Below are 22139 nucleotides of genomic sequence, written 5' to 3'. Positions count from 1 at the left end.
GGTTGACTATATACCCCATAAAATTTTCCACATACCCTCAGACACACCCATCCATCATTCAGCATTGCCAAAGGTCTTCAGACCATTATAGAGAAAGCAGGGAAGCTTGGCCAGCTACCTCGGGGCCAGGGTTTATAGGCAATTCAAACACTTTTTTTCCAGAGAGTACAGATTTTAAAAGCAGCCACTGCACGTAAAGGTACATTTAATTACAAAGCTTTTGCTTCTGCTTCGTGACGCACCCTGAACTGCCATCTCAACAGCCAGGAAAATTCCTCCCTGCCCTGCAATTCTCTTGCTGCGGACAACTTTAGCTTAACAAAGAGAATAAGATCACATCGTCTTCCAAAACGAGGTTTGTTTCATCAGCTTTATTTTCAAGGGGACGACGGAAAGAAAGCAACATAAAATCCCGGTTACTTTTTGAGATATCGAATATACGCCATAAATAAAAAAGGTTGCATTAATACAGGATCAGTCAGAGGGGGGGGGAAGAAAGAAAGAAAAAATCAGACATGTAAAAACAACACAAGGAAGATGCTAAAAGTCGTCCTTAAAAAAAAAAGGAAGAAAAAAAAATCCCAAGATAACACAAGTATGTTTTAAAGACTCTTTTACACTTTACACCATGAAACCGTTATATTACAACCGGATCCAAACAGCTCAACAGGAAACCCAACTGGTAAGACGCCGTTAACATTTGCTTGCAAGGAAAAAGCATGAAAATGAAGAGGAAGGCCAGCCCTAAACGATCAACAGTTGTGCTCTTCAACATTTATTTTCACTGGACAGGAGACGAGTCCATCAAGATGTGCGTGCTATGGAAGGTAGGGGGACGGAAAGCACCTGGACGGAAGGTTGGACGGGGAGATTTTCCAGAGGAAAACATTTGGAGTGCACTGAGTTTAAGGGGAGGGGGGTTTGCACATTCTTCTCCCCCTTTGTATACAAAGATTAAAAGTTTGCACTGAATCACAGCAGGTGAGTTTTTTTCCGGACTTGGGAAACTCAAGTCTATGAAAACCTGAATAACTTAATCAGAACTTGGGAGGCCTGGAACAGAATTGGCAAACCAGAGGAGTGTGTTTCAAAAGCAAACTCACAGCTGCCCTCAGGGGGCAACTCAAAAGGGGAGTGCTGGGTTAGAGGTTACCTCCATCAAAATTGGTTCAGGAATTGAAATCCATGGCTGTAACTTCTTACTCTGTTTGTGCAATTAAGCATCAAAGAAATTACATTCCCCCCCCCCCCAGATGCAAGAATAAAGAGAACAAGTTTGTTTTGCAAACTAAAACATGTTATTTATAATTCTCTTGGCTGTTTGGCCTATTATTCCATTCAAACTGAATTCACGGAAGGGGAATTCTGTTCTTTTCAAGGGGAACCCAAAGAGACTCCTAACATTCAAACTGGGAGTCAGAAAAAAAATTGCAGCATTCCCAGAATAAGTGAAGAAAACTTGCAAGCCTCTGGAGATTTATCTCAAGTTGTTTTCTCCCTGCGTAATATATCTGTCAATTGTAACCATAATGTCCAGAAATCAGCCCTTGGAATAAGAGTTTCCAACACTGATCTGACCATATAAAGTTCAATTGTTTATTTAGATGCAGCTTCTTTAAAAAATAAAACTATCTGTTAGCTCTCTGAGATATTTCATAAATCTTTTTTTTATTATTTTTTTAGAAAATTTCTCTCTAAAGGATATGAAAAGTTAAGTCAAAACTTTTTAATACGAACGAGTTGGAACAAATGGACTCTATTTGGAGAGTGACAAGAATGCATCAGCAGCAGGGCACAAGAGGCTTGCTCCAAATATGGTGGATGTCCCAAACATTCTCATTAAAAAGGCTTGACCGCATGGCAACACATCCTTTTCTAAGGGATGATGGGCCTCACTCACCTGAAGGAACCATCTCACCTCTTCTATTTACATCTGAAAATTAATGCTCTTTTTTTCCCCGCTTTCTTCGGCACAGGGAAAATCCCAGGATCAAGTCGGTGGGAATCTTCTTAGCAGAGATGCAAAACCGCCTTGTTAATCTCGGGTTAGTCCAGTCATTCCGAATGTCATCTAAGTGGTTATCGAAATCCACCAGGGTTTCATAGGACCGACTGTCCAATAGGGATTCGGAGATCCTTTGGGCTTCTGTCCAATCTTCACAATAATCACTGCCGTGGGAGAGAAGGGGGAAATTAAAGATGAGTGACCACGTTCAAAGCAACAAGAGGGTGCTGGAAAAGTGGCCTAGGACCAGTCCCCCACATTCACAATGGCTACTGTATCCTGGGGGGGTCAGGTGATTGCTATTGGCAGCTGTCACAAGCAAAGTGAAGCCGATCTGTTTAACAATCACAGAAAAAAAAAGTTGTGACTCATTAGTGACTGCCATGGAAGTTCCAGTGTCAACTGTGGCCGTTTTTAACGTTCTGTCAGGCCTGCAATTATATTCCTTTAAGAATTTTGGCCTGCCACACTTTCTCTTATTTCATTATGCTGTTTCATTAGTATAGTTGATGGGAGGGGGGAATAGACAGGAGTAGGATTGTGGAATGTATTGTTGTCATTCTTTACTAGAAGCCAGGTCGTCTTTTGTCTCTGCACTTTTACACCTGACCGGAAGCAGCTGGGCGTAGGTGCCAGCACGGAAGAAGAAGATTGGACATGTGATGGATTGTGGGTGTGGGGACAAGATCATGAACTTTTAACCGGGTGGAATTCTGATGTAATTTCCAGACTTGGGATTCCACAGCAATGTGCTAAGATGTCTGCTTTATTAAATTGGAACTTTAAGGATCGTTTTGCCTTGGACTCTGATTTAATTCTACATGATACTTAGAACGCTGACACGTTTATCCTTTCGTTTTGTACTTTTTGAATTTGAAAGGAAAGAGCCAAATAAAAGAACGGTGAAATGCGTCCATTTTTTTTTTTAGATGGGAAAGTTTATTTTAAGAATTACTCACACGTGTGGGTCTCTGCATCTCCATTTATTGTCGTGGTGCTCATAGACATGAACTGCGGGCTTTAGGCACTTCATTGTAAATCTAGTGTTATCCACCTGATGCGGAACAGAAAAACAAGGCTGAACTGTGCCATTCCAAGACATTAAAATGGAATATGTGGACACCAAAGCACCTCGCTTGTTGCTTATTCAGGAATCTGTTTTTGTAGCATGAATCTAATATATAGGAAGAAGGCGCTTGTGGGTCATTTCCAAAACGGTTTTTAGGACAGGCTGTCCACTCCCAACAGAAATGACCATCAAAAGAGCATGAAATAAATAAGGGACTTAATTGCTTTGAACTGCTCCAAGTAGATTGCTCACTTAAAAGTAAAAATCCTCAGTGGAACTCTTGAGTTATCCATTTTAATTTTTATTCTAATATTATAAGATTCGTGCCCTGAATTTATGATAGCCAGCCTCCTCGGTTGTTCGATAACTCTCGAAGCAAGTCACTGAAGGAATTGACCATGAAATAAATTTAAATCAAGGGGGGGGGGGGAAACCTACATGCCTACCATTATAAGGGCTGTATCATTGAAGTTTTCTGCAATCCTCGAAGCGACTTTTTCGGCGAGCAGGTTTGGACTACGAAATAAAGAGAAGAATTTTACCAGTTAGGATGTAACCCGAGTTAAAGGATGGCTTCCGTTAAAGCTGAAGGAAGAAATAATTTCAGAGGAAACGTTTATCTCATCGATAGCAGATACGAATAATTCTCAACCCAACTAAAAGAGGAGCCGAGGTGGCGCAGTGGTTAGGGTGCAGTACTGCAGGCCACTTCAGCTGACTGCTATCTGCAGTTCGGCTGTTCTAATCTCACCGGCTCAAGGTTGACTCAGCCTTCCATCCTTCCGAGGTGGGTGAAATGAGGACCCGGATTGTTGTTGGGGGCGATATGCTGACTCTGTAAACCGCTTAGAGAGGGCTGAAAGCCCTATGAAGCGGTATATAAGTCTAACTGCTATTGCTATTGCTAAGAGTGCCAAACGATTTTCTAGTCTCCTCTTTAGAGGAGGGGCTCTCCAAACTTGGTAACTTTTAACTCCCAGAATTCCTCAGTGAATTTTTCCTGGGGAAGTCTGGGATTAAAGCCCACAAGTCTTAAAGTTACCAAGTTTGGAGAACTTCTACTTTAGAGCCCCAAGTCAGTTTCTTCAACTGCTTAACTGCTGAAACACAAAAGCATGGACAACTCTGAAGAAACCAGGAAGGCTTGTCCTGCAAAAGACGAATTAAGTCAAGGATAAAAGACAGAAACCCGATACACACCTGGCATCCTTCACACGTTCATTTGCTTGGTAGTAGCCGGCTATTACGTAGCTGTTCTCTCGGCACCAAGAATCAATCTGAAAAGGTCATTAAAAAAAAATTATAAGCACCCAATCGAGGCAGAGACGAAAACAATAGATCTTATTCAAATTGTAAGCAGATACCCATTTTTTACCCAGCCCTACATGGCATCGGACCTGGGTACCTGAGAGACCGCCTCCTGCCGATTACCTCTCTCAGACCAATTAGATCGCACAGGTTGGGTCTCCTCCGGATTCCATCTGCCAGCCAATGTTGTGGCGACTCCCCGGGGGAGCCTTCTCTGTTGCAGCTCCCCTCTGGAACGAGCTCCCTGTTGAGATCCGGACCCTTACTACCCTCTCGGCCTTCTGCAAAGCCACCAAGTCTGGCTGTTCCAGCAGGCTGGGGGGAGCTGAGAAGCATCTACCTCCAGGGAAATTGTGAATGTTGGTTTTGTTTTTATATGTTGTCTTTGTCTTGTTCCCCCCTTTCCCTTGTCTTTTGTGAGCCGCCCGGAGTCCTCCGGGAGTGGGCGGCATACAAGACAAATAAATAATAATAATTTTCTTGAAAGTTATTTCACCCGGGCATATCGTTTGACACCCATTATCAGAACGTGCTGAAAGCTGCTGGAACAAAGCAGAAGATGATACAAGTGGCAAATTGGTTTGCACCTGCCAGGTACCTGAAAAAGGTGTGCTCTGTATCCAAAACACCATCGCGTTAAGCTCCTTACGCAGGACTTGAAGCGCGTGACAAATTCTATTGTGGCCCTTGTTTTGCTGAGAATCATTAGCTCCTGCAGTGGACGGGCAGCTCACACATTTCACAAAAGTGTTTTCTGGATTAGCAGATCTAAGGAAAGCCAGAGCGTAACTGAAAGCGCCGTGAAGGTGGGATTTTGAGGTTCCCAAGAATGCCACAGGTGTTGTTCTGTTTGTTGTTTTGCTGTCGGTGGAGTGGATGGAGAGATCTGGGATCAAATAGCACGTCTGCCAGGATGAGTCCATTCATTTTTTGCTCACAGAGTCTTAGTTTGCCATCTGTAAAATGCCTCGTGATCTGGCTGCCAATTACCTCCACTAGACCGATTAGATCCCACAGATTAGGCCTCCTCCGAATTCCATCCGCCGGCCAGTGTCGACTGGCGACTACTCGGAGGAGAGCCTTCTCTGTGGCTGCTCCGACCCTCTGGAACGAGCTCCCTGTGGAGATTCGAACCCTCACCACCCTCCAGGCCTTCCGCAAAGCCCTTAAAACCTGGCTGTTCCGACAGGCCTGGGGTTAAAGAACTGTTGCCCCCGTCTCGAATTGGTATGACTGTTGTGTTTTAATCATGCATTGTTTTTTATGTTGTTTTAAATTCTTGTTTGTATCCCCCTTCCCTGGTTGAGTTGTGAGCCGCCCTGAGTCCCCTTCGGGGGAAAAGGGCGACATATAATAAATCAACATTCAACACATCAGAGAATGACTGCGAGGGAAGGCAAAGCAGATCCCTGAATGAAATTTCTAGGTGAGAAATACGCTTTTGAGTTGGCTATATCAGGGTTAGGGTCTCTAAACCTGGACGCTTTAAGACTTGTGAACTTCAACTCCCAGAATTCTGGGAATTGAAGTTCACAAGCCTTAAAGCGGCTAAGTTTGGAGATTTCCCCCAGTGTTTTTCTAAGCCGTCCTCAGTTATCTGTGGCTGGCCTAGGGACTATGACTAGGCGATTCAAAATGAAATAAAAGCAGCACGCAGGGGACAAGAACCCTCGTTTTTTCAGTGGGCCCTTGTTGCTCTCCGAGCTTGGTGGTTTCCTTGGCACTGTGCACTGATGATGTTACCTAGTTAGGCCATGAAACGTCTGCAGAAAAGGCCACCAAGCTCAGAAACCACGGACACCCTGTCCAATTCAACCCCGGGCCACAAATGATCTCTTCTATTGGCACTTTCTTCTCCAACCTCTGATCATTTCCATGGGAAAAAATGAAAGGAAAAGCTAATCCAAGGGGGAAGGGAAGAAGACAAAGAGAAAAGAAAGATGGCTCAGAACAAGGAATCACTCAACCTCCTCCCTCCACTTCCATCTGTAATTCCTCCAACAATATTGAGAGGTGGGTCAGCACAGACTGAACTTGGGGGGGGGGGGGGAGAAATAAAGCGGTTGATTAATTCCATCCCGAGTGCCCACATCCAAAACGGATGACAGCTAGGACTGCAGGCTTTAAAGAAGCCGTGACAGCTAAGATCTGGCGATTAAGGCTCCAATGATGTCTTCCTCCTCCCAGAAGGCATTTTAATTACGGCCAGCCTTGGTATAAAACTCTTCATTTTTAGGATAATGTACCGTATTATCTAATCTGCCGCAAAGCTCTATTAAAATACTTTAAAACAATTAAACGTTAGGAGGCCCAATCTGATGGAATGCATTTATCCAAACTCAAGATTCTGGCCCCGCTTGGTAGCTTTGAAGCCACCAACATTTGCTTCTCGTAATGAGATTATCTGATTAAGATAATCCAGTGATTTAGGGAAACGGGGGAAAACCACCCAGCTATTGTATATTCCAGCTGTATTTTGTTTTAAAAACAGGAGGGGGGAGAGGGGGGGAAACGGTTTCCCAAACATTTTGCATCCTGACCTTCTGTTTCCCAAACGCATCGATCTCATTGTTCAGCAGCTGTGTTTCTAGCCCCAAATTAAACTGCCTAAGAGCTTTGCAAATAATCTCTTCCATTGAAATGAGGTGGGTGCGTTTTGTTTAGCTCTCGCCTAGCATCACCACTAAAGAGCCACCTGCCAGCACAGTCATAACCATCGAAAAGGCCTTAAAATTGTTGTTTGATCATTGAGATCTTGCAAGTCAAAACCTAAACAAACAGAAATGTTTCCACGCTAATAATATTCTTCGGTTGCCCTCTGGCTTATACAGGCTTGTCCTTGACTTAAGAGCAGCCGGTTTAGTGACCGTTCGAACTTACAACGGCACTGGAAAAAGTGACTTATGACCGTTTTTCACACTTATGACAACCCTCGTAGCATCTCCATGGTCACACGTGATCAGCTCAAGGCTCACACTTATGGCGGCTGCAGTGTGCCAGGGTCACGTGATCCCCTTTTTACGACCGTCTGGCGAGCACAGTCCATGGGGAAGCCAAGTCCACTCAACAACTGTGTTATCTTAACACCTGCGGCGATTCACTTAACGCCTGGGGCAAGCAAGGTCGTAAAATGGAACAAATTCGCTTGAGAAATGAAATCTCACTTAGCGACAGAAGCGTTGGGCTCAATTGTGATCGTAAGTCAAGGAGTACCTGTACTGTTTTCAAATCTAGGGCCATTTCACATTTCTGGTTCCCATTACTGGACCAGACTGCAAAGCGGTAAGGTTTATTACCTTTAAAGCCCTACATGGCTTAGGACCTCAATACCTGCGGGATCGCACAGGTGGGCTTCTGGTGCCGTCAGCTAGGCAATGTCGGCTGGCGGCTCCCCGGAGGAGGAGCCTTCTCTGTAGCCGCTCCGACCCTATGGAACGAACTACCCGCTGAGATCCGGACCCTACCCACTCTCATGGCCTTCCGAAAGGCTACTAAAACCTGGCTATTCCGTCAGGCCTGAGGGCTGAGGTCCAACTCCGACTAGAGTGGTGCATGATGTGGTTTTAATCTATTCTCTCTGTTCTTTTTAAATTCTTTATATCTTTTTAAAGATTTGTTTCTTTCTGTAAGCCGCCCGGATTCCTCTGGGATTGGGCGGCCTATAAATCTATTAAAATACAATATAACAATTTTGTTAGACAGCCCTCGGCACTCGGTGGAAAGCTACCCTTCTCTCCTCTTCCACCTGCTAAATTACTCTTCTCTTATGCTTTGTGAGCTTGGCCAGATGGGTAGCCAAGCCTGTTCGGATAGCCAGGTCAATCATACTTTTCACTTCTCATTATTTCGACCGGCCATCTGCAAATCAAGCTGTCAAATCTAATTACTCTGAGGGAACCGCAGCCACAAAAAGTTCCCCAAAGATAGATCAGTGTCTTGACCTTCTAAGACAGGAGGCACTATCTCTAATTAAGTCTTCTCCATCTGTCCAAAGTCCCCCAGCCCCCCCCCCCCACTCTCCTCGTTGACTAATTGATTCAGCTCTCACCGTTTCCAATTCAGCTGGAAATGCACAAATTCAATTGCTTGAATTCGTCGGTATGCAGACCGCGACTGTCTCCCGCTTCTACAGGAGCTGGGTTTTCAATCCCACCAGGTACAAAATGCAAGCTTAATTTTGGTGGATTTTCACTTTAGACCTTGCCTGGCAAAACAACGCCTGGAAGCTTGGTGATAAAGCAACAGTGTTTAATAGGAAGGTGTTTGCTGGCGGGTTTTTTTGGGTCTTCAGCGAGACTTTTCAGATCCAGGCACAAAATGCCATTTTTCTAAATATTTCTACCTACAGTTAACATATGAAGCCCAGAAGCATCTTGCAAATCTCCCTTCGTAAAACCTATGCGGCTTGGCCAATAGCAGCGTCCTCAACTCACGCGATCCCCTTTTGCGACCAAGCAAAATCCATGGGGGGGGGGGGGAAGCCACTTAACCTGGCGACTAATTGAACGACAGTGATTCGGTTAAGGACTGTGGCGAGAAACGCCGTAAAAGGGGGGCAAAACTCACTTAACCAATGCCTCACTTAATGACATACATTTTGGGCTCAACTGTGATTGTAAGTCAAGGACTACCTGGTATTTTCTTTGGGAGGTAGACTGCTCCCATTGGGGGAGGCTCCCGCTTCAGCCTCTGAAGCCAAGGGCCCCCCTCATTAACTTAGAATAACTTTATTGTCACTTTAAATGTACACGATCGGCGTACATTAAACATGAAATTTTTTGCATGCAGCTCTCCAAGGGTCACCACCTTTAATATGCACAACATGAACATGACAAAATATAAATAGATAGATAGATAGATAGATAGATAGATAGATAGATAGATAGATAGATAGATAGATAGATAATACAGAGAGATGATATAACGATAGAGGATAGATAGATGATAGAGATGAATGATATAGATGATATAGGTGGCAAACCTGTGGCTTGCGTGCCAATCAGATGCGCCAAGCAGAGCCCTCTCTGCTGGCACATGCGCCATCAGCCCAGGTCAGATCTCCGTGGTGTTTCTTTCGCGAGCTTCTGTTTCCCTGCAAACCACGAAACAGAAGCTCATGAAAGAAAAAGATCTCACCTCTTGCTGCGCTGCTGGTGTTGGGATGCCCTGCCTCCTGCCGGCCAGCTGGTCTTTTGAGTCTCTGCTGCGCAGGGGTGCATGCATACATGCCTGCACATGTGCATGTCTGCGCATGCACGCGATTGCACGTGGACCTTTGTTTGAGCATGCGCGCACGTGCAGTTTGGGCGTTCCATGTCTAAAAGATTCGCCATCACTGATATAGATAAATAGATAGGACAACATAGATAGAGAAGAGATGATATAGAGATGATAGATAAATGATAGCTCTAATGATAGGTAGATGATCTAGATAGAGGAGATTCTGATATAGATGAGAGATGATGGATATAGATTAGATAGATGATGATAGATAGATGATACATAGATAGATATAATGATATAGATGAGAGATGGATATAGTAATGATATAGATAATGATATAAAGTAGAGAAAATATAAGGATATAGATGAGAGATGATGGATAGAGATTAGATAGATAGATAGATAGATAGATAGATAGATAGATGATAGATAGATATATGATATAGATGAGAGATGATGGATATAGAGATTAGATAGATAGATAGATAGATAGATAGATAGTAGATAGATATAGATAATATAATTAATGATATAGATGAGAGATGTGATATAGGATTAGATAGTAGTGATAGATAGATAGATAGATAGATAGATAGATAGATGATGATAGATATAATGTATAGATGAGAGATGATGATATAGAGATTAGATAGATAGATGATAGATAGATATACATAGATAGATATAATGATATAGATGAGATGGATATAGTAATGATATAAATAGATATAAGATAGAGAAAATATAAGGATATAGATGAGAGATGATGGATATAGATTAGATGATAGATAGATAGATAGATAGATGATGATGATAGATATAATGATATAGATGAGATGATGGATATAGAGATTAGATAGATAGATGATAGATAGATAGATAGATAGATATATAATATAATGATATAGATGAGAGATGATGGATATGAGATTAGATAGATAGATATAGATAGATGATACATAGATAGATATAATGATATAGATGAGAGATGATGGATATAGAGATTAGATAGATAGATGATAGATAGATAGATAGATAGATATAATATATATATGATAGATGAGGATGATGGATATAGAGATTAGATAGATAGTAGATAGATAGATGATACATAGATAGATATAGATATAGATGAGAGATGGATATAGTAATGATATAGATAATAGATATAAATAAGAAAATATAAGGATATAGATGAGAGATGATGGATATAGAGATTAGATAGATAGATAGATAGATAATAGATAGATATAATGATAGATGAGAGAGATGGATATAGAGATTAGATAGATGATGATGATAGATGATACATAGATAGATATAATGATATAGATGAGAGATGATGGATATAGAGATTAGATATATAGAGATAGATAGATGATACATAGATAGATATAATGATATAGAGATATGGATATAGAGATAGATAGATAGATGATAGATAGATAGATATAGATATAATATAAATGATTAGATGAAGATTGGATAAGAGATTAGATAGATAGATAGATAGATAGATGGATGATACATAGATAGATATAATGATATAGATGAGAGATGGATATAGTAATGATAGATAATAGATATAAAGATAGAGAAAATATAAGGATATAGATGAGAGATGATGGATATAGAGATTAGATAGATAGATAGATAGATAATAGATATATAATGATAAGATGATAGAGATGGATATAGAGATTATAGTAAGATGATAGATAACATAGATAGATATAATGATATAGATGAGAGATGATGGATATAGAGTTAGATAGTAGATAGATATATAGAGATAGATAGATAGATAGATATAGATAGATATAATGATATAGATAGATATGATGGATATAGAGATTAGATAGATAGATGATAGATAGATGATACATAGATAGATATAATGATATAGATGAGAGATGGATATAGTAATGATATAGATAAATAGATATAAAGATAGAGAAATATAAGGATATAGATGGAGAGATGATGGATATAGAGATTAGATAGATAGATAGATAGATAGATAGATAGATAGATAGATATAATAGATAGATGATAGATAGATATAATGATAGAGATGAAGATGATGGATATAGAGATTAGATAGATAGATATGATAGATAGATAGATAGATAATATAATATATGATATAGATGAGAGATGATGGATATAGAGATTAGATAGATATAGATAGATAGTGATACATAGATAGATATAATGATATAGATGAGAGATGATGGATATAGAGATTATAGATAGATGATAGATAGATAGATAGATAGTATAATATAATATGATATAGATGAGATGATATAGAGATTAGATATAGATAGATAGATAGATGATACATAGATAGATATAATGATAGATGAGAGATGGATAGTAATGATATAGATAAATAGATATAAGATAGAGAAATATAAGGATATAGATGAGAGATGATGGATATAGAGATTAGATAGATAGATAGATAGATAATAGATAGATATAATGATATAGATGAAGATGATGGATATAGAGATTAGATATAGATAGATAGATGATACATAGATATATAATGTATAGATGAGAGATGATGGATAGAGATTAGATAGATAGATATAGATAGATGATACATAGATAATATAATGATATAGAAGAGATGATGGATATAGAGATTAGATAGATAGATGATAGATAGATAGATAGATAATATAATTATGATATATGAGAGATGAGGATATAGAGATAGATAGATATAGATAGATAGATGGATGATACTAGATAGATATAATGATATAGATGAGAGATGGATATAGTAATGATATAGATAAATAGATATAAAGATAGAGAAAATATAAGGATATAGATGAGATATGATGGATTAGAGATTAGATAGATAGATAGATAGATAATAGATAGATATAATGATATAGATGAGAGATGATGGATATAGAGATTAGATAGTAGATGATAGATGATACATAGATAGATTAATGATATAGATGATAGATGATGGATATAGAGATTAGATATAGAAGATAGATAGATGAACATAGATATATATAATGATATAGATGAGAGATGATGGATATAGAGATTAGATAGATAGATGATAGATAGATAGAGAGATAGATAATATAATGATATAGATGAGAGATGAGGATATAGAGATTGATAGGTAGATAGATAGATGATACATAGATAGATTATGATATAGATGAGATGTGGTATAGAGATTAGATAGATAGATGATAGAGATAGATGGATAGATATAATATAATATAATGATTAGATGAGAGATGATGGATATAGAGATTAGATAGATAGATAGATAGATAGAAGAAATAGAAGATGCAAGATAGTATAATGATGATTAGGATGATATAGTAATGATATAGATAAATGATATAAGATAGAGAAATATAGGATATAGATGAGATGATGGATATAGATATAGATAGATAGATAGATAATAATAGATAGATAATGATATAGATGAGAGTGATGGATATAGATATTAGATATAATGATAGATGCCTTATACATGATAGATATAATATATAGATGAAGATGGATATAGAGATTAGATAGATAGTAGATAGATACATAGATAGATATAATGATATAGATGAAGATGAGGGATCTAGAGATTAGATAGATAGATATATAGATAGATAGATATAATAATATAATGAGATAGATGGATCTGATGATAGAGATTAGATAGATAGATAGATAGATAGATGATACATAGATAGATATATGATATAGATGAGAATGATGGATATAGAGATGTAGATAGATGATAGATAGAGATAGATATATATAATATAATGATAGATGGAGATGATGATATAGAGATTATAGATAGATAGATAGATAGATGATACATAGATAGATCAATGATATAGAAGAGATGGATATAGTAATGATATAGATAAATAGATATAAAGATAGAGAAATAAGGATATAGAGAGATATGAGGATATAGATTATATAGATAGATAGATAGATAATAATGATATAATGATATAATGATAGATGATGGATATAGAAATTAGATAGATGATAGAATATAAATATAATTATAGATGAAGATGATGGATATAGTAACAGATCGATTAGATAGATTAGGTATATATAGAGAAAATATAAGGATATAGACGAGAGATGATGGATATAGAAATTAGATAGATGAATAGATTAGATATAGATAATGAGAAAATATAAGGCTAGATGACAGAGATAAAGAGAGAGAATCGCGCATGCTCCCCGCAAGGGGACTGCGCCTGGCCATGGGGCTCTCCCCTGACCGATCTCACCAGGCTGAGCGCCACCTCCAGCATGGCGCCAGGGCCAGGCTGCCGTGGAAGAGCGGGATGCAGTCCACCAGCAGCGGGTGTGGGGAAGGCGGCGGCTCCCGCTCCCGCCCCCGCTGACCCGGCGGCTGCGGCTGCTTCTCGGCCACCGCAGCCCGTGACGGCGCAGTGCGGGTACTGGCGCCGTGCAGCACCATCTTGCAGGAGGCTGCGTGCTCAGGTTCATCGCCGCCGCGTCCTCCTCCTCCTCCTCCTCCTCCTCCTCACGGGCCTCCCGCGGCAGCCGCTGCCCAGCCCGCCGTTCTGGGGGGTGAGGGGGAAAGGCCGCAAAAACGTCGCAAAAAAAGGCCACTCGGGGGCCGTAAGGGAGAGGCGCGCGCTGTGCGCAGATGGACGGGGAGAATGAGGCGAAAGGAGGGGGGGTAGCGCGCGCCGTCCACTCTAAGCCCGTCTCTATGGTCTCTTAATGGAGGATGGAAGCGGCCGCGACCATAGAGGAGCTGCGTGCTAGGGGCAAAGGAGACTCGTGGGTGGGGTGGGGGGGATGCAATATTTTGAGGGACTAATGGCAGGATCATCTGGGCTAGGAATGATGGGAGTTGCCCCAGTGAGCAATGAAGAGTCCTTTCCACCTCGCCCTAGAAAGAAAAAGGGGAAACGGGCTGCTTCCCTTCGTAGCTCTACGGCGCCCGCTCCTTTGCGGCCCCATTTCCTCTTTCCGGGCGAGTCCGCCGTTATCCCGTCGTGCCTCGCTCCCCCCCACCACTTCCGGCCTGCCCTGCGCTGCGCCTCCGTTTTCTCCTTCCGTCCTCCATCTCCGGCTGTAGAGGACACGGGCCAGCCGCGGCGGGTGGGTGCTTGCGGGCGAGGAGGCGGCCGCGGAGGGAGGGTCCCTCGAAGGACGGGAGGCGAAGAGGCCGCGGGGCGGGGGGGGGGAGACGCGGGCCGGGCTGAGGGGGAGGCGTAGCTTTCCCGGGCGCCCCGTACTACCAATTCCCATCGTCCGCAGCCGAGGGCTCTCTGTTGAGGCGGGAGGAGGTGGAGGGTGCCATAGGATCCCTCGCGAGTAAGGGCCGCTTATGCGCGGGAAGGGGGGGCATCTTTTGTTTGGGGGGGGAGCTCCCACTGACACACACACACACACACACACACAGTGGCACACACACAGAGAGACAGATAACACACACAGATACACACACAGATACACAAACAGAGAGAGAGAGACACAGAGAGAGAGATGAACGAAAGATACACAGAGAGAGGAGAGAGACAGATACACACACAGATACACACAACACAGAGATACACAGACACACAGATACACAAACAAAGAGAGAGACACACACACACAGAGAGAAAGATAACACACACAGAGAGAGACAGATACACACACAGATACACACAACACACAGATACACACACACACAGATACACACAAACAGAGAGAGACACACACACAGAAAGATAAGAGAGAGAGAGACAGATACACACACACAGATACACACACAGATACACAGACACACAGATACACAAACAGAGAGAGAGACACACACAGAGAGAAAATAACACAGAGAGAGAGACAGATACACACACAGATACACACAACACAGAGATACACAGACACACAGATACACAAACAAAGAGAGAGACACACACAGAGAGAGAAAGATAACACACACAGAGAGAGACAGATACACACACAGATACACACACACACAGATACACACAACACACAGATACACACAACACACAGATACACAAACAGAGAGAGACACACACACAGAGAGAAAATAACACAGAGAGAGAGAGAGATACACACACAGATACACACACAGATACACAAACAGAGAGAGACACACACACAGAGAGAAAGATAACACACAGAGAGAGAGATACACACACAGATACACACAACACACAGATACACACACACAGATACACAAACAGAGAGAGAGAGACATTCACACAGAGAGAAAGATAACACACAGAGAAAGAGACAGATACACACAACACACAGATACACACACAGAGATACACAAACAGAGAGACACACATACACAGAGAAAGATACACACACAGATACACACAACACACATACACACACACACACAGATAACACACAAACACAGATAACACACACATACTGCTCCTGGGGCTGGCATGTCAAACAAGGGGGAACTGTTTATTTATCCATTTAAAACATTCTAAAATATTTCTGTAACCTCCCACCTTGCAGCCCTGCCCTCTTGATTCCCTGATGGGCGAATTTGGAAAATAGTTCGGTTTGGGAGTGAGGGGGGGGGGCGAAGGGGCTAGAAAGCCCAAACCACCTTGCAGGGTTGTTGTTGAAAGGAGGAGGAGGGGGGGGGGAAGAGAAGATAAGAATATAGATGCCAACTATGTGACTTTGTGTCCAATTCTTTTCTCTCAGTTTAACCCACCTGACAGGGTGGTGGTTATATTTGGGGAAAATAGACAGGTGAGAGAATAACACCAGTAGCAGCAATAATGTGGGAGGTAGGCTTAACTATGTCTTTAGATAGATGATAGATAGATAGTAGATAGATAGATAGATAGATAGATAGATAGATAGATAGATAGATAGATAGATAGATAGATAGATAGATAGATATGTGTTTAGATAGATATGTGTTTAGGTAGGTAGGTAGGTAGATAGATAAAATAATAGTGAGAGAGATGGTAGGAGGGTGAATAGATATGATATAGGTAGAAATGATAATAAATAGACAGACAGACAGGTAGAGATTAGGTAGGTAGATAAAATAATAGGTGAGAGATGATAGGATGGGTGAATAGATATGATAATAGGTAGAAATGATAATAATAGACAGACAGATAGGTAGAGATTAGGTAGGTAGGTAGGTAGGTAGGTAAAAATAATAGGTGAGAGAGATGGTAGGATGGTTGAATAGATATGATAATAGGTAGAAATAATAATAAATAGACAGACAGACAGGTAGAGATTAGGTAGGTAGATAAAAATAATAGGTGAGAGATGATAGGATGGGTGAATAGATATGATAATAGGTAGAAATGATAATAATAGACAGACAGATAGGTAGAGATTAGGTAGGTAGGTAGGTAGGTAGATAAAAATAATAGGTGAGAGATGATGGATGGATAGAAAGATATGATAATAGGTAGAAAATGATAACAGACAGACAGTAGGTGGAGATGAGATAGATACATAGCTAGATAATGATAGAGATAACTGATGGGTAGGATAGATTAGGTTAGGATAGATTACATGTAAGATGGATGGCTAGATAGATAATATATAGAGAAAGAGATGATAGGATAGGCAGAATAAAAATAGCCTCATGCAAAATTCACCTGTTCCCAGGTGTTGAGGATTCTAGACAATAACGGGGATATAAAGCTTCATGAGAATGAGTCTGTCTCTGCCCATCTTGATGGGAAGTAAACTGAACTCACTGGGATTGACTTTTTAAAGCAGCTCTGTAACGGACTGTGGTTGTGGAGAAGGAAACATGAAACTCTGGACATATTTGTGATTTAGGGTGGTTAGGATTGGCTGTATCTTGAAAATATCCTTTGAAAGCAGATTAAATAGAAATATTCCCTGGGGGTGTCTGCTAAACACAGAATTGTATGTTAGGATTGAAACATTTCTTCCCTACTCTCTCTGTTCTTCCTATTGTTGCTTAGAATATCCTTTTATTCATATGGACCTCAATCTAAATTAGCATCATTTCCAAACGCAACAGTAACTCTTGTGATACCTGAAAAAACATGGCATTTGGGAGAACATTGCAAGTGCTGGATTCTTAGTAATTTGTGGTATATAATGGTCTTTTTTTTCTGTTTCAGGATGTTGGCTGCTAGGGCATTCAGCCTTATTGGCAGGCGGGTTTTATCCACTTCTGTCTGTGCAAAAGCTCACGGACATGGTAAGCCAGCCATTGAATCATCTCAACTGGTAGCTTGAAAATAGTTTAGGTTTAGGTTTATTCGATTTATACGCCGCCCTTCTCCCAAGGACTCAGGGCGGCGTACAACATTAAAAGATATAATACAAAAGTTAAGAAGAAATTAAACAGGATATCCCAAACCCAATTAAAATTGACAATGACACTTTAAAAAAAAAAAGAATTCAAATTAAAATTAACAGTAATCGATAATTTGATTTATTTTGTTCAGGCCAGGCTGGCTTGCTGGAAAAGCCAACTTTTTAGGGCACGTCGGAAGGACCGGAGGTCGGGGATTATACGAAGCTCTCGGGGGGCTTCTCATTCCAGAGGGAAGGGGCTCCCACATAGAAGGCTCTCCCCCTGGGGGTCACCAGTTGACACTATCTGGCTGACGGCACCCTGAGGAGGCCAACTCTGTGGGATCGCACTGGACGGTGGGAGGCTACCGGTGGCAGTAGGTGGTCTCGCAGGTTCCCTGGGCCTAAGCCTAAGTTTCTGACTAGCGCATTTCGATTTAGGGGTGCAAACTCCCTTGCTAATAGTTCTCTAAATTCTCTTGACTAAATTCTTTTGCGGTGTTCTCATCATGCACTAAATAATAAAACTTCTCAAAAATTAAAATGACAGCTCCTGTATTTACCTAGTAGAGAACTCAGGTTAAACACGCGGCCGAGTTGATCTCAGTCTGTTTTGCAGGATCCAACAATCTGGGTCAATCAGTTTTTGGGACCAGAGGTCTAGTTTTCCAGGTGTTCACACTTGTGTTGGAACCCATCCTCAGGGAACTTCTGTCTGACTAAAACTCTGGTCCCGGTGACCGACCCAGATTGGCTCCTGTAACACTATCCTGGGACATGTATATTTGCCTTCATTCGTCCTTCTCTTTATCCTTTGCCTTGCCTCTCATCGAGGCCTGATGGATCCAAATCTAATTTTCAGGACTTCTTCATAATAGCTGCTTCTAAAGGAATAATAAAGACCAAGGTTTTGTTTTTTGTTTTTTTTGGCCATGTCAAATCATTGGAGAATGAAAACTTTGATGCTTATTCTTCTGTTCTTTCTTTCTGTTCCTTCTGTTTATTGTTGTTGTTGTTACTTGCGAAGTTGTGTCTGACCCATTGTGACCCCATGGACAACGTTCCTCCAGGCCTTCCCGTCCTCTACCATCCCCCGGAGTCCATTCAATTTAATTATTAAATTATTCATTAATTAAATGATCAATTATTTAATTATTTTATATTTCTGCTAATGTCCTTCAAAGCTTCCAGGTCATATATTAGAATATGACGTTTTATTTTATTTTTTTATTGTCAACAGAAGTTACAAAAGCGCCACAATATACTCAGCCCGTCTACGAGGATTACCCTCTGATTCCTTTGCCGGATATTCCCTTTATACAAGACCTGACCCCCGAGCAGAAAGCTCTGAAAGAGAAAGAGAAGGGGTCCTGGACCTCCCTCACCCCAGAAGAGAAGATTGCTCGTGAGTAACACCGCAGAGGGAGAGAGGAAATCAAAAGAAACTTGATAACAAAAAATGACCTGGCCTATTTAAATGCAGGTTGTCCCTTGAATTACGACTGCAGTGAAGTCTGCCAGTTAGTTTCAAGTCTTTGATGATGGCAAAGCAGGTCATCACATGACTGATGCAATTTTGTGACCTTGGGTGTTATTGTTTTTTCCCAACGGTGGTTATGTGATTCATTGGTTAGTATGGGGTGTTTTTGACAAACACTGGTTTTCACCAAAAGTGTTAGAAATCAGAGTTGTTGGGATGCTATAAAGTAAATGCAGGCCAGTTGCCAAATGCCCAAATTGCAAATCAGGTGACCACGTGGGTTGGACAGCTGTCAGAATTTGGGAACTGGGTCATAAGTACCTTTGTGGGGGAGCTGGCTCCATTGTAATTTTGAACAGTCGTAAGTTTGATGGCTACCTGTATGTAAAGTTGTGAGCATTGGTCTGGCTACATTTCTTTCTTTTCTTTTTGGGAATATTTTGTACTTTCACAAAGAAGGGTTTTTGTCCCTTCCCTCTTCTCTCTCTCTCTCTCCCCATCTCGTTCCAGTCTACCACATCAAATTTGACAAGACCTTTCCTGAAATGCTGAAGCCGTCGAATGAATGGAAGACCGCGATCGGATTAGCTGGCTACATGGTTGGCCTCGCGGCTCTCTTTTTCATTTGGGAGGTTCTGTATGGTAAGCCATTCCCTTTCAGGGACTTCTTTAAACAATGGGCACGGGGAAATCGATGGGAGTAGAATATTCAACGTATAACACCCCCCCCCCCTCCCATGTTTGTACTGGTGGGAGAATTTTGTCTAGTGAAAAAGAGACACAGGCGGGCCTTTCTAAGTAGCTTTTCACATTTTGTTTGGCTTCCTGATACGAGGAAGGATGGTGGGGCAGTAAACGTTCGAGCCAAGAGAACCCTTATACTGGCCTCTCCAAGCCTTTCTCTCTCTTTTTTCTTTTTAAATTAAACCCAAAGAAAACAAAAAGGGAGGAAGAAAGGGCCGAGGTGGTGCAGTGGTTAGGGTGCAGTACTGCAGGCCACTTCAGCTGACTGTTATCTGCAGTTCAGCGGTTCAAATCTCACCGGCTCAAGGTTGACTCAGCCTTCCATCCTTCCGAGGTGGGTGAAATGAGGACCCGGATTGTTGGGGGCGATATGCTGGCTCTGTAAACCGCTTAGAGAGGGCTGAAAGCCCTATGAAGCGGTAGATAAGTCTAACTGCTATTGCTATTGCTGTAAGGGAAGGGAGAAAGGGAAGGAAGGAAGGGAAGGAAGACCAGAGAAGGGAAGGGAAGGAAGGAGGGGGTGAGGAAAGGAAGGAGGGAGGAAGGAAAGGAACACCAGAGAAGGAAAGAGGAGAGGGAGGAAAGGAGGGAGGAAAGGAAGACCAGACAAGGAAAGGAACGAAAAAGGGGAAGGAGGGAGGAAGGAAGGAAGGAAGGAGAAACTAAAAGACCTCCCAAATCCAGGACATACATTTACAGACACACATATCTCAAATGAATTGAAGCCATGATTCATTACCGTTGTCCTTAGCTAATCTGCCTTAATTTTGCAGACCCCTGCATGGTTGGAGTCAGTCCTCCTTTTGTCTTTCGAAACATGTAAAGAGAGATGAGCTAAGGGGGCTCTAGGTGGGTGTACAGATTACAGACGGACCGTGGATTTGCGAACACAAGCGAGTATCTGAATTAACCTTAACAGCCTTTTTCTCTTTGGAGAGCACAAACCGTGGCCCGCCACCCACCCATCGCTTGGGAGAGGTTAGTTGTTGCTGGCTAACTCTGATTGTCTCAAACCATGATCTCATCCAATTGCAGTTCTGAAACCGGTCCCCCACACTTTATCGGAGGATTGGAAAGCCATGGAGCTCCGGAAGCATCTGGATATGAAACCGGACCCAATTACCGGCCTTTGCTCCAAGTGGGATTACGAGAAGAACGAATGGAAAAAATAAAAACCTTCAGGAGCCCCTCGGATTTCTCTCGGGATGTGAAAGTCTGAAACCATTTCTTCATCTCTAGGTTGTGGCCCGGCTTCGGCCTAGGATGAAATAGAATCCTATTCTTGTTTAAACCATAAGCGCTTGATGTACCCGGAATTGTTGAACTGTTCCTAAAGGTTAATGTGCAAAATTGCTCCTAAACTAAATCTTATTCGCAAAATTTTTTTTTTGCAGGAAGATTAAAAATTACACTTAAAAAAAAAAAAAGAAGAAGAGGCATTTGGCTCTTTATTTGGTGTGGAACGATCTGTTTAAAACATTTGGAATCACCGACTTGTTGAGTTAAATGGAGTTTATTGAGCCAGCGACTGTCAAAGCTTCCTTAATAGGATGGGGCATCTTCCGTCAGCAATTGGCGCTTCAAATTTTTTGTGTTCTGGCAGCAGAAATGGATAAATTATGCTACATGTTCAGAATTGGTAGTCATTTCTCTGGCGGGAATTTATAACTCGGACCCGGGCGGGATTAAGCAATTTGCTGTAATTGCAGCAACCCTGTTTAAAAAAAAAATAAAATCCAGGCAAAAACATCCAGCTGCATATTTTGGAACCGTGCAATAAATAAAAGCATGTTTAAATTTGTAGGATTAGGCAGTAATCCTTTGACAGTTGGACTCCTGGCTTTCTGAAACTTGTTCCTTAACTCTACAGGAAGGGATTTAAGTTCAGTTGATCACAAAAATTTGTACGCAGCGCTCTTCACGACACACATTTCATTCTGTTGGGGCAGAGTTGATTAAGGAGAGGAATTTGAAATGGGAGA

The 22139-nt window shown here is 41.4% G+C and overlaps 2 protein-coding genes across 2 annotated transcripts; one reads left to right on the top strand and one right to left on the bottom strand.

Moving 5' to 3' along the window:
• Positions 1-352: 352 nt before the first annotated feature.
• Positions 353-14213, bottom strand: EMC8 (ER membrane protein complex subunit 8). Its single transcript, XM_032231217.1, is given in 7 exon segments — positions 353-2042; positions 2045-2169; positions 2965-3059; positions 3521-3590; positions 4275-4351; positions 13907-13929; positions 13932-14213. Coding segments are annotated over 7 exon segments (591 nt in total). The 5' UTR covers positions 14101-14213; the 3' UTR covers positions 353-2010.
• Positions 14214-17726: 3513 nt separating this feature from the next.
• Positions 17727-21587, top strand: LOC116517973. Its single transcript, XM_032231171.1, has 4 exons — positions 17727-17835; positions 19174-19338; positions 19924-20055; positions 21193-21587. The coding sequence occupies exons 1-4, from the start codon at positions 17733-17735 to the stop codon at positions 21327-21329; spliced, it is 537 nt and encodes a 178-aa protein (XP_032087062.1). The 5' UTR covers positions 17727-17732; the 3' UTR covers positions 21330-21587.
• The last annotated feature ends 552 nt before the right edge of the window (positions 21588-22139 follow it).

This window comes from Thamnophis elegans, chromosome 14 (assembly GCF_009769535.1).
Source record: "Thamnophis elegans isolate rThaEle1 chromosome 14, rThaEle1.pri, whole genome shotgun sequence".
NCBI lineage: Eukaryota > Metazoa > Chordata > Lepidosauria > Squamata > Colubridae > Thamnophis > Thamnophis elegans.
Note: the sequence above shows the minus strand (reverse complement) of the source record. Positions and strands in the feature narration are given on the sequence as shown.